Source organism: Varanus komodoensis, unplaced genomic scaffold (genome assembly GCF_004798865.1).
Source record: "Varanus komodoensis strain SLA01 unplaced genomic scaffold, ASM479886v1 scaffold4, whole genome shotgun sequence".
NCBI classification, from domain to species: domain Eukaryota; kingdom Metazoa; phylum Chordata; class Lepidosauria; order Squamata; family Varanidae; genus Varanus; species Varanus komodoensis.
The window spans coordinates 37023281-37037030 of record NW_025335941.1 but is presented as its reverse complement, the minus strand read 5'-3'; the positions used below and the strand labels follow the sequence as shown (position 1 = coordinate 37037030).

At 40.9% G+C, this 13750-nt stretch overlaps 1 protein-coding gene across 1 annotated transcript; it reads right to left on the bottom strand.

The window, feature by feature from the left end:
* Positions 1 to 3015: 3015 nt before the first annotated feature.
* Positions 3016 to 6517, bottom strand: LOC123029504 (lymphotactin-like). Its single transcript, XM_044442605.1, has 3 exons — positions 6382 to 6517; positions 4312 to 4429; positions 3016 to 3222 (listed from the first exon to the last, which is right to left on the bottom strand). The coding sequence occupies exons 1-3, from the start codon at positions 6449 to 6451 to the stop codon at positions 3084 to 3086; spliced, it is 327 nt and encodes a 108-aa protein (XP_044298540.1). The 5' UTR covers positions 6452 to 6517; the 3' UTR covers positions 3016 to 3083.
* Positions 6518 to 13750: the final 7233 nt, after the last annotated feature.

The following is a 13750-nucleotide window of genomic DNA, read 5'->3' as shown; positions in this document are numbered from 1 at the left end:
TTAAAATGAGAAAATGCTTTTTTATGGGTTGGGCCACCTGCTAATAATTTACACTGTGGAATCCCTGACAATGAAATTGATCTATTTTCACCATGGGATTTGCAGCAGGCTGGTTTGCCCATATATGGGCCTTCACACCCCAGCTTTCAAACAAAGGACACCTAACAATAATTGGTCTGTCAGAAAGATTAACTGAAGTGTCCTTTTCCAACAAGAGAGCTTATGTACATTTACAGACCCAAGGACATTCTCAGTCTTGCTGAAAAAAAAGCCATGGAAAAATGCAAAGCCTGGTTACTGCAGTGAAGCATTACTAATGTGCTCAAGAGCTTAAGCATTAATTGCACAGAGAGGGAGTGGGAGAGGGAGAGGGAGAGGGAGAGGGAGAGGGAGAAAAGAAAGAAAGAAAGAAAGAAAGAAAGAAAGAAAGAAAGAAAGAAAGAAAGAAAGAAAGAAAGAAAGAAAGCAAGCAAGCAAGCAAGCAAGAAAAAGAGTGAGCAAGCAAAGAACATCTAGGCAAAGTGCAACTAATAGTTACATGTTTTGGTCACTGAAGGGGTGACAGCAGTTTCTTGTATAATAGTTTTTACATAAGCACCTTGTCACACTGCCTTGATGATGGAAGATGCCTGAATTGGAGTGGTTGAGTTTTTAAGGAATCATCCTGAGGTTCAAGTTTGCCTGGAACCAGTGACTTCTGTCCTGCAAGCCCCGCTTCCTGCTCTCAGATGAGCTTTGGGCAAATTAGTCTTTTTGGGAACCACAGATTTCTCATTCCCACCCACCGATGTGTCTTTTTCACATCTCTGTGGAACAGGGGCTTTGCTTGCAGCCCCTGTGCTGCTTCTTAGTGCTGCTTTGATCCAGCCGTGTTGCCAACTAATTAGGGATTATCTAGTAAGTCCAGTGATTTCACAGTGCTGAGGAAGCAAGCATATTTGGCTACCAGGTTAAGCTTCCTGAACTGGTCTTCCTCTGAAGGGCCTGGGGAAAGCTGAATGCATCCTGTTGCCAAGGCCCAGGGTTCAGGGGCAGCATGCCGCTGCGCTGACCAGTTGCCAGGGAGCAACCATGGAAGAGCGCCGTGTCCTACTGTGGGGAGGAGATGTTAGATTTGATAGGTGTTGAATTGATCTAACTTGAATCTTCTCATGAGGCACCCAGCCAGTGCTCCCAGTCCTGGTTTTGTTGCCCACCAGTGCAGCCCAGCAAGGTAGGCACATCAGTACAGTCACCTCAGCAAGGGGGGTATACCCCATTTCCCTGTGACCTCCGTACCAGGCAAACATTTTTTCTGCCTTTTGCAATGCCTTTGAAAGATTATCAGGGGGAGTGTTTTTAGTAAGATCAAAGCCTTCATGAAACGTGCCCCTTCACTTGACTTGGTATTAAATTTCCAGAGTTAAATGCAGCTCTCCCTCTCCCTCTCTCCCTCATTTTCTCTCCCTCTCCCTCTGTCATAACACATGCAGAATGTTGTAGTCAGCTGTAAGACTGATAATGTCCCTTCCCTACCCAGGTTCCCTGCCTATTCAAGCAGGAGTGCTACTAGATTCTGAGAAGATCCTAGATCAGCCTGAGAAGAGCAGCCTAAAAGGCAAGCAAGCAAGCAAGCAAGCAAGCAAGCAAGCAATAAATAAATAAATAAAGCCCTGATCTGCACATACTACTTCACATATGTTCTAACATCTCTGTGTGTGTGTGTGTGTTTAAAGGCTCCTGTCTTCTAAGAGCACCTCTGTATGTAAAAATGTGGCATGCATGGGGGAAGGAAAAGGCTTGATTCAGAAAAAAAAGACTCAGGGAAAAAGAGTCTGGCATAAGAGAGCAGGATGTGAAGCACATGTGGTCAAACTCCAGCTAATCCAGAGAGATCAACCTCAACAGAGATAATCAGGGCCTCCTAACTTCATTTCAGAAAGTGGCTAGGGATAGTTGGGGTTGGGGCAGAGGGCCTCCCAGAGATTCAGGGCTCCAAAATAATCCTATGGTCTCCCAGTCAATGTCAGGATGCCATAAGATTATTCCCTTAGAAATGCATTGGAAAGGTATCTTGATCCCAGCTCCTGCAAAGCCAACACTTGAATGAAAGCTAGACTCATGTGAATCTCTTTGAAATAACACAAATGTCTCTTCCTTCAGGCATTTAACATGATCTTCAGCACACCACTTTATTTTAAAGTCAGTCTTTTTAATCAAAAGGAATCTGCTATTTTCCTTAAATATCCTCACTGTGCCATCTGTATTGAATTGCTATATACTTACTTAAATTAACAAATAGGCAAGCTGATAAGTTAATCAATTTTAAAGTGTTTTTCCCACTGGAGACAATTCTAACATAAATAGCTCCAAAACATTACAAAAACGAACAAATATACAATTAGCAAGACAAATGCATGGCAGTAAAATACAGTATAATTCATCCCTAAGAATTTCCTGGTGATCATGTACCAAACAATAAACAGAGGGAGTAATCACAAATTCGAATTACTGGGGGCTCATTCTAGATGCTTAGCTATTTAATTTCCCATTATTATGGTTTCTATGGTTTTTCCCAGCTACCACCATAACCCGCATGTCTCCCAAAGTTTAATATTGCTTTTTTAAACACAGGGAGCACTAAACTACTCAACGAGTTCGATATAGTAACAGAACACAATACATCCATCGTTTGAAAACATTTTAAACAAGAAAAATAACAAGACCATGATATTAAGAAAACACTTAAGAAATACTCCCAATACTCTTAAAAGAGCTACAATAAAAATATTGAAAAGCTCTGGGTTCTTATATTACATAGGACCAAGAACTGGCTTCTTGTATGATACAAAGTAAGGAAAACATAAAGTGTTGTATCCCACATTAGTCTTTCTTAGGTTAGACCACTGGAATGAATGTGCCAAGTTATACTAACACTGGATACAACCCAGTGTAATTAAGATAAAAGTCAGGGCTCAATGGTCAACAGTCAATCTGCTGTGTCTGAATGAATAAATGGATTTCAGTGAAATTATACCAATTCAGAAACTTTATTTCTGGTCAACAGTAAGCAGTCATTATGAGCAGCTACCAGTGATGATAGCTTAGCTGCTCACAGCCTTAGGTCTAGTTGTAATTCTTCTTTGCTTTTTAGCCTTATTTTGGTTCAACTTCTTGATGGCTTTCTTTACCCATGGAAGTTCACCTGGCACACAGACCTTGACACCACTTTTGGTTATGAATCTACAAAAAAAAAAAAGAACATTTCACTAATGTTTTCTTTAAACATTAGAAACATTTCTTTATCTTCTTTAAATCAAGTAAGTTTTGTGGTTCTTATTTTGGTGAAGAAATGTGAAACATGCTGACAAATATATTGCAATACATGTTACTCAGATATTGGAAGCTGAAATGATGAATGTTGTGCACCCCAGGTAGCATCACCTTCATGTTAAATTAGCTGGTATTATTGAAAGCTGGAGTGCCCCTTTGCTTGATCAACCAGATGGTTATCAAAGACCATACAGTGTACACAGGACTTAGCCATATTAGCTAGGAACTATGGGGGCTGCAGCCCTACACATCTAGAAGCACAAGGCTGAAGAACCCTGGTACACAGTACTAATACTTCTGTCAGGAGCTTCATTGCATAACATATCTGAGAATGCTTCTGAGGATCCTGTACTGGCAGGGCGTTTCTGACCTCTGCTTCCAGAAGAGTTCACACAGGCATATTTGACACTCAGCGGATGTGGCATCCCATGGCGAACCACATGCAGTAAAAACTACTACAGATGGAAGCTTGTTACCATTTGACATCACCTCAACCACAATAGGTTGGATCCAGAGTTAATCACACTTAGAGTAGACCCATGGTAAACAGTGAGACTTCAGCTAGTCATGGAATCAGTCCTTTGTGGGGTGGCAGTTGTCAGTTGAAGAAGTTCAAACATTTTGTGTTTATGTTGGTGTTGTTATATTACATTTCAGTCATGTTCCCAGGCCAATTTATATTACTACATGTTTAGCCATGAGTCACTAAGAAAGAGTCCTCAAGGAACAGTTCCCAAGTATTGTTGCTAAATCTTTGAACAATATCATAGCCACTTCATTACAAGTAGAGGTCCAGGCTAAATTGCTCAATCATTTCTCAACCAATTGATAATGGCTCAATCCTTTCTCTGGGCAAAATTGGGCCTTTGCCACTGCATACCCACTTTCCCACACACTTTCCAACATGAGCTCCATCATCTCCTTTCATTTTCCTGGTGGGATGAAGCGTTTTGTTGACATACATGTAGGCTAATTTTCTGCTAAAGATTAGATACTCACATCACAGCTTTTATTGGTCTGGTTTGTGTTTCATAACCAGCAATTCTTCGGATGTTTATTTCTGTTGGTTTCAAATCTACACAGGAGCTCAGTGCCATGGTTTGTGACCCAGCAGTTCCTTAAAAAGAATTACAGCATATGATCATCTATTCATAAAGATATAATAAAAGCCCCACTGAATCAAAGCAAAGGCCTGTTTAGTCAAGCACTTAATGATTAGCCGGATGGCTGTGAGAAAGCCATAAGAAGAACATGAGCATAATAGCATCATTCTTGTTCATGTTTCCCAATAACTAAGAGTCAGCTTAGTCATAACTAGTAACCATTGATACCCACAATGCATTTGTCTAATTGCCTTTTAGAGTCATCCAAATAGGTGATCATCACCGCATCAAGAGATGGTAAATTCCATAGCAGAGTAATGTACTTTGTGAAGACACCAAATAAAAACTTTCATTGCTAGGGTTTCTCTGAATGTTAAATTAGAGCTCCAGTTCTTATATATCTACAAGTAAACCTCATACATGACGCCCTTTCTAGCTATTGAATTGCAATTAAACACAAGGGTCACTTGGTGGGTGTAGGAAGGACTCTAGAAAATGGTACAAGGATATGACATTTTCAAGAGCTTGGGTGCGTCCATGTAAGGGGAAAGGGGGCTTCTGTACGTGAATCCCAAATCAGAAGGGAAACTACCAGCACATGTGCAGACTAGCTGCATATGTTTTCAATTCTTTCTTCAGTGAAGCAGCCATTATGGCATATGTGTAGTCCCTTCCAGGAAACTGAGAATCACATGGATCAAGTTTTAGAAGTAGGCAAGGTTTAATTGCCTAACCCTAACCCTAACCCCTGCCTGATTTGCCTCCTTCTCCTCCAACCTTTGCATTAGACTCATCCACAGGGATGTGTCTCAGAGAAAGGTGGCTGTCCCCCATGCTTGAAGGCTATTTCTGAAGGACAATCCAAAGCTTAACTGTGCAACAAAAGTTGAAGAGGACCTCTGAGTGTACATAGTCCCAAGGAGCTGCCTGGTCTTGCTGGGTACCAGTGTCAACCATGAGGACCATCCACCCACTTCAGCAGTCATGCTTTCCACACATCTACAAACATCATTGTCATAAGGAACACAACAGCCAAGACCAAGGAATTGTGAGAATCAACATGACAGTTCTTTCCACTACATTCCTCATTTGTGCGCACATGCTCCTGTCACACAAGTAGCTCTTCCATGCATGCATCACCCAGTGGTGGCCTTTTCCCAACCTACCACCCTAATGCAGCTGTTTGGGGCTACAACTCCCAAGATCCCCAGCCAATATAGCCAATGGTCAGGGATGATGTGAGTTGTAGATCAAAAAATCTGGTGGATACCAGACTGGCGAATTTTGCCCTATAGAGTTGAAGGTGTTCTTCCTCCAGGAACATAGAAAAACAGAAACAGCATGAGTCAGAAGGGGTCTCCTGGGCCATCTAGTCTGACCTCCGGTGCCAGCCAGCTCCGCTTATGTCATGGCTACCATGTGCATGTCCAGTAGAAATTGTTAGAGCAAGACTTCTCTCAGAAGAAGCAAATCTTTGAGAGCAGGCATGAAAAAGACAGCCTTCCATAGAAATATACTTGTTACCCTCTTGCATGGACCATGTGCTGCATTGTAGATAGCCAGTATGAAGGGGCAGACTTGTATCTATAGTGAAATGCAGCTAGGCAATCCATACCCATATCAGTACAGCTTGCTCAGTAATCACGTTAGGGATCTCCTGCTCAAAGACTGTACATTTGCACATTTTATGAAGGTTGTATAGCTAATAACCACAGCAACATTTAGGATAATAAGAAATTCTGCTGCATGGGATCCCATCTTCCTGAAGGGAGTAAATGTGTTAAGAGTGCTACAAAATCACAAGATAGTTTTCTTCCTAATATTATACTCTAGAATTGTCCATAAAAGAAGTTCTTGCCTCTGAAGAGAATTTCAGATCCCACTGAAATAAAGCATGATTGTTCTCTTAAAGTGGCAATAACTATTCTGTTACTACTGCAGAACTGGAGGAAAAACAACACCATACCTCTGATAATCCACACATCAAAGTTCTCAAGAAGGCAAATGGCCAGAATGGCTGCCACGTAGACTTTCATGGTAGATCCTTCTCTTAAGGTGATGGAAGTAGAAGTAATTTAGGGCCTCTTTCAGCAGCCTTTTATAGCCCACTGGACATTTCCTAGATGATTTTTTGCATGAAGTGTGTAATGGGGGGATGAGAGGTGGAAAATCTGAGAAAAACCCACCCATTCGGTTTTTTACAAGTTGTCAGAGAAAAAAAAACCCCTCCACTTAACTAGCCCCTCTTTCAGCAGCTTTTTCCTGCCACAATGTGGTTACTTCTTTTCAGCACTTCATAAGTCAAGTTTTATTTTAGGCAGAAAAGAAAGTTCTTTCTCCAGAGTGGAAACCAATAGTGTGTCTATGGTTTCATCTTTAAGTTGTGAGTATGTGTAGCCACAATGTACCACACAAATCAGTGAGAATATACAACTCAAAAAGCATAATCAGAACCTTCCAAGATCATGCATCCTAACTCCGAAGTTTTCTTTTTATTAAAGCAAGGATATCATTCCAGGCAATCGCTCCTTCAGAACCTCCAGTGAATGATACAAATTAATATACCTGTAAAATATGCATTCAAAATATCTATATATTCCATGTCTTCTATAAATAAGATGCTGAAAGAACTATCCTGTTTTCCAGGGAGATAAAGAAGTAAATGGATATGGCAGATTTCTTCTTCCAAGTGTGGGTAGAGAGGTGGACTTTGGAGGGGAAGATCTAGTCACAGATCTCCCAAACCATCTCTCTCAGCCACCATGACATCCTCCACCCTGTCTTCTTCCCTAACATCAGAACTCCAGCCGTGGGAAGGGCTTGAAAGTTGCATGTCACAGCATGCCGTGTGCAGTGATCCACAGCCCACCATGGGATATGTGTCCTTCCCAAATTTCCAAATGTAAGTTATTTTTTTAAAGGAAAAATTCTTAAAGTTCAAGAGGAATCGAACTTGAGATTGGAAGCTAAGAGAAATGGAAAATGTATGAATGCATCCATTTCTACTCAAAGAATGCATCCATTTCTTTTCTACTCATTGACATTCTACTCAATGTCATATCCACAAAGCTCTCCTGTATGAAGCAATATCTTAGTGATTTCCTGTGTTCTGACAACTGTTGGCCCTTTAAGGTATAGTCCTTTGCAAGTTTCAGCAGAACAAAGGTCTACAACTCCCAGTCTGTCTCAGCCATCTGAAAGCTACAGTTCTGAAAGCTGTAGACTCCTTTTCTGTCTAATTGTGTACAGGATAGAACCCTTGATGTCTTTTTTGCAGTCAGAACAATCCCCCATTTTCTTGTTCATTTTTCCAGCCGTGTGTTATATTGGTGCAATTGTATTTGGGTAGGAAAGATACCAAAACCGATCAAATTATTTACATAAAAAGTATGTACTTCTGCTTGTAGTTCTTTTGTTTTGTTTCGAGAAACAAAGTTCTTGCTATGAGGGAATAGACGGCCCAGTGAGAAGTGTAATAGCCATGCTGCCAAGCCACGCAGAAACATGCAGCATCACCACCAGCCACATCATTCCTACCTAGCTGGGGCAGGAAAAATAGGGGAAGGCAGAGGTACTGGGGAGCACACCCTGGTAAACAAAATCTCTTAACAGAATCCCCACATCACATAATATTCCCACCCACAATGCTTGAGAACAGGTGTCCATTTCGTGTGATTGCCTATCTTCCAGATTTTTTTTTGATAATGTTATAAATCTCTATTCAATCCAGGATCCTAATTATTATTACTTTTCATTTCTATCACACTTTTTTCCTCTTATGAGGAACCTGAGGCAGCTTACAAAGATCTCTCCCACTTCCTGGCTTCACTGATGTTTCAAGCTACATTCCAGCTGAACAGTACATCCATCTGCATGTGGATACTACAGAACAGGGCTGTATAAACATATTTGACTGTGCTCAGCTTTTCCTTTACAGACTGTGAGTGTTACCACTAGCCCTGGTGTGTTCTTTAATGGTATGTGTTGTGTTCATACCATTAACAAACTTCTTGTTAATGGCATTTCCTATTTCTGTCCGAGCCTGTCATCAACATGCAGCTTCCTCAGGCCACTACCTTGAACTGCCGGTGGTACCCAGTGCTGGTCCAGGGCACTGTCACTGATGGCCACTGCAGCTAGAACCTTCCAACATAGAAAGGGCCCACCACAGGGCAGTTTAATGAGGAACCCCTTAAAGCTGAAGCTGGAGTTTCTTATGTTTTTATTACATGATAGCTTGATACTTAAAAAAAAATTAAGCTGTTTAAGCATTTGATACATTCATGACTTTAGATCAGGTTTCCTAATTTAGTCTTGTTGTTCAGTCACAAAGTCATGCCCAACTCTTCACAACCCCATGGACAACATTCCTCCAGTGCTACCATTAAATAGAGTGAGGCAGTTACCTCAGGCAGCAAAGACTGGGAGGTTGCAGCAAGGTATTCGAGGAAAGAACTCAGCACTACATTGTCTGCCTGCTCCCCGCTTAACTAACTTGTTGGCCTCAGGTGCAGTGGAGAATATTTTCTCTCAGCTGGTGCTGAAGGACATTTCAAGAAGGACAGTTCAGTTTGCTTTTTTACGTGGAACTGGGGAACACTAGGTTGGAGCCACATCTCTGGAAGATAACATTTCTGACCTGTCTCCTTGGGAACAGAGACATCTAAAAAGAATGGAAGATAAACATCCACTTAAGAAAAGTTCACATTTTCAAACAAAAATTGTCTGGAATGATAGGTGGACTGCCAAAGAACTCTGGGCTTCCTGCCTCTGTTTAACAACTGAAGAGCCCAGGGAGTTTTCTGAATAAAACATCTTTAGCATGGGAAAACTTTCTTGTTTGAACTATATCTGGACCTTAACCTCAACTATATGTTGCTTCTATGAAGGTACTCTCCTGCTTGAGACCTCATCTTGGAAATTACTCCTGGATCCTGAACTCTTCTAATTCTAGAAACCTGGTCCTTTGAAATTCTGTGTTAGACTCTATCACTGGTCTTCAGAATCTTGGTACCAGATTCTGTCTGGATTGTGTTTCAGAACCTAATCTTGGATTTGCAACCTTAGATTAATACAATTAACTGATTTATTGGGACTGTAATCTCTGTGAAGTTTCTATGCCATGAACTTTGGAGCATTGCTTGTGTTTCCTTTTCACCACAATAAAGCAAGCTTGCTGATTTTTTAAAATCTTGTGCTAAGTGGATGGTGTTACAAGAGAAGCGGGCCTGACTGCTCCCCACAGCATTCTCAGGTACATTGCATCCCCCACAGACCTTTGTGTGTTAGACACAATGCAAATAAATCTGAACATCAACTGTATATAGCTGTTTTTGAAGCATGGAAACGGTTTCACTGAAGCTGTGTGTGAACTGTGAAGGGCGTAACATATTCCTAAAAACTGCAGCATTGTAGCTTTGCCTACTGTTTTTCTCCTCCCACAAGTTACTAATACCCTAGAAAACTACTAAAGCAGCTCTGGATAAACATCTTTATTCTGATCACACTTAAACAAAAAAGTTGCTATGAGTCCATACTGTCCGCAAAGGATGTTATTTCTCAAGAACCTGCTCATTTCCCTTTTTGTTTTGTGAAAGTGACAGGCATGCTATGGTATGGGTGGTCCTTCATGACAAATATGGCACACTATGGCAAAGGTGTCTGTTCTTTCCCTTTCATTCACTTCTTTGTTATGATGTGTCATCAAGTCATCTCCAACTTACGTATGGCTTCCCTATGAATGAAGGCCCTCCATGGTACCCCTGCTTAACTGTTCTAGATTCAAATCGGTGGCTTCCTTTATGGAGTCAATCTGCCTCGTATTTGATCTTCCTTTTCTTCATCTGCCTTTGACTTTCCCTAGCATGATTGACTTCTCCAGTGAATCTTGCCTTGTTGTGATCTGTTCCAAATATGACAGCCCTAGTTTTGCCATTTTTGCTTCCAGGGAAAATTCTGTCTTGATATGATCTATGATCCAATTGTTTGTCTTTCTGTTGATCCAGGATTTGCCAAGCTCTCCTCAGACACCATGTTCCAAATGCATCAATTTTCTTCCTATCAGCTTTCTTCACTGTCCAGCTTTCACCCCAAACACAGAGATCAGAAATACAATTGTGTGAATGATCTTGGCCTTGGTCTCCAGTGAAACATCCTTACATTTGATTATATTTTCCAGTTTCTTCATCGCTGTCCTTCAAAGCATATCTGAATTCTTAACTACAGTCTCCCTTTGAACTGATGACTGAGCCATATAATTCAGAATATTTCAGAATTTTACAGAGTACAGTCAAACAAACTTCTCTAACACATCTAGAATCACTAGGTATAAATGAAAATTAGTATATGTGTATATATATGTGTGTATAAAACTCATGTACAATCATTCTGCAGCTGGACAAGCCCCATATTTATTTGCTTACATATGGTTAGTTATATATTTCCAGTTGTCAAAAACATTCTCAGGAAATTTACAATAAAAGTCTGCAATCAATTGTTTGGATCCTGATTCAGTCATATTTAGAACAGACCTGTTAAGAACAATGAGACTTGAATTAAGTGGACCTTAATCAGTTTTAAGTGGACATATGACTGAAAGTCAGTTCAACCCATTACAAACAAGAGTTCAACCCATTACAACCCACATCATACTCAAAATAGCCAAGGATTGAAAAATGTACGGGCCCGGGAAAATAGAAATATTTTTTGCCTAGTACCTAAGAGAAAACAGAGAAGGTACCAGGTGAACCTCTCTGGGGAAGCATTTCCACAAATGGCTCAAAACAGCAAAATGATATGGTTGCAAAATACAGCCCAACATTCTGAGTAATAACAACCCCTGAGGCACAGGTGTTTTACCCTGGAGTGGAATGAAGCCACTGGAGACTGACAGCAGTCTCATGATATACGGTTTATTTACACCTGCATACAGGTTGAGTCCAGAGAGAGGATTCACAGCTTTCACACTCCACCCAATACTGATCCCCCAATTTTGGGGGAGGTGCCCCCAAAGATGTTTCCAGAACCCTACTTTTTGCACAGACTAAATGAGCCCACACAGTTCAGACTGTAGCTTAACAATAAATTAGTGGGGCCAGTTCTGTCCAGCAAACATTTGACCAACTTTAAACAGTTAAACGCTTCTGTGTCCCAGTCACAGGTTTGGAGTGAACCTCCATGAGATCATCATACCCAACTTTAAATTTCATTTCATAACAACTTATAGAAAAAGCTGAAGGGGTTGGGAATAAAAGCTGAGGAGGATGATAAAGAGGACAAGGCTGAGAGCCGTTGCTAAAATATAATAATATTGCTCACTTTGTGTGAGCTGTCTTCTTATCTTAAATTTAAATAAAGAAAACCTAAATGATTAAGATGAAAGGCAGCACTAAATGACCATCAATCAGCTTGGTTTTAATGTGCGAAGCAATCCCAAATTATACTGATTCAGAAACCCTATTTCTAAGAAACCATCAGCAAAAGTTATGAGAAGCAGCATCTAATGCCTTGACATGCTTCAGTCTAGTAGGTTGATTAATCAGATGTAGCTGTGGTCCTCTTTTGTTTTCTACATTTTCCTTTGTTGTCCACGTTGTCCATGATTTTCTTCAGGTCTACATGATCAAGCAGCACACAGATCTTGACACCCCTTCTAGTGGTTAATCTGTAAGAGAATCAGTATGTTTATTGTTTTAACTCAAAGACACAATGTGATTCATCTTCCTCCTTGCAATGTGAAAACGGTTGAGTCCAAGTTTTAGGACAGTCTTACTGAAACCAGCTAGGATGGTAATCCTATTCTCTGAAGTGCTAAAATGGTGAAAAACAATCACCCTAAATGCTTCACCTTTGCATGAGTTGGTGCATGTGAAGGTTAGACTGGATTTGTATGCAAGGAAACAAGTATTTTGAAGGCAAACCCAAGTTGTTGCCACCAGACAGCTGCCAAGTGGGGCAGAGTGCGGGGAGAGCGTGATCTACAGAGGAAGAGCAGCAGGTGGAGGAGATGCTTCATCCTTCCCACACTCACCCTCTTCCACTCCAGTCCTCTTCTTCCATTAGAAGAACAAATGGGGCCTGCCACAAAGAGTTGCAGGACTGAAGTCCCCCGCTGAGTTCCAGACATTGCCTTCACTGTCTCGCTGCTTCTTCCCCTTGGTTTTCTGTTTGTCCCATTGGACTGTCTGGCAAGGTGAAGAAGGCATTTCCTCATTTTGTTTTTGTTTTATAAATTGACATTTGCTGCAACCTCAGAGGTATAGGGAAAGTTTCACTAGGAAAGCAACCGGCTTCAGGCTTTAGGCTCCTACTTGGGCCAGCAATATTTAAAATGGAGTAAGTTGTAGGGCTGCTGAAAGTTACTCTTTTTCAGCATCTTCCAAAATGCAATAGGAGTATAAAAGTGAGCTACACTACAGGGTTGTTGTATATTACTCTCTCGTCCAAACCTGCAATGCAGAAACAAAAGCAACAGATAGTACTGCAGATTTGTTTTAAGCTACTCTGTCAGCTTCACCCCAGCCTTTAAAAATGGCATAACCACTCTAGACAACCCTGCAGGTTTCTAGTAGATTGATCTGTTTGCTCTTCACTGTTCAGTATAAACTACTCCAGGGCTACTATAAGCCTCCCTTTCTCAGTCACAGTCTCTTTCAACTTTCAGTATGGAGACAACTGTATTTCCTGTGGAATTTGCATTGGCAAAAGTTATTTTTAAATTGACACTAAATAAGAACTGCGTGAGAAAGAACAGAAGCAATTCTTTTTACTATTACCTTTGGTGATTGGGTAGGCTGGTTGCCCAGTCCTGATAACATTAATGTCTTGCTGATTCCCATTAATTTCTATGTGCAACTCTTACTTCTCCCCTTGGGCAGATTAGGCTATGTGGACACTTACCCCCTTTAAGGCTTTTTTCTAAAGTTTTTTTGTATCTTTACAAAGTGAACAGATACTTTACTTTTGTGCATAGTTTCTACTGTTTCAGCTACGTACATTACAGCATTCATGGGACTGAACTGGAATTAGAATACGGGACAGGCAATGATGGAAGAAATAGGATCCAGAGGAACCTTTTGTCTGATCTAGCAGGGCTCTTCTTGCGTTCTTATTAGAGATGGGTGATTCTGTGAGTTCTATTTTTGCTCAAACTACTGCATTTCCCCAGTTACATTAGTTCCACCCCATTTTAAATTGTGTTTTTAAAGATCTGAGTAAAAGTATGTGCATTTGCCATGTGCATTTCCCCTAAGACAGGCATCTTTGATGTTTGTTTTCAAGTGAACACGTCTCCTAAAAATGTGTACACAAGGATTGTGTGTGTGTGTGTGTGTTCC

What these genes read in the sequence shown, in the direction of transcription:
- LOC123029504 (XM_044442605.1), bottom strand. Translation starts at nt 6,451, where the DNA reads ATGAAAGTCTACGTGGCAGCCATTCTGGCCATTTGCCTTCTTGAGAAC. An exon ending in TGATGTGTGGATTATCAGAG is followed by an intron (nt 4,430 to 6,381) that starts GTATGGTGTTGT and finishes ATTCTTTTTAAG; the next exon opens with GAACTGCTGGGTCACAAACC. An exon ending in AGACCAATAAAAGCTGTGAT is followed by an intron (nt 3,223 to 4,311) that starts GTGAGTATCTAA and finishes TTTTTTTTGTAG; the next exon opens with ATTCATAACCAAAAGTGGTG.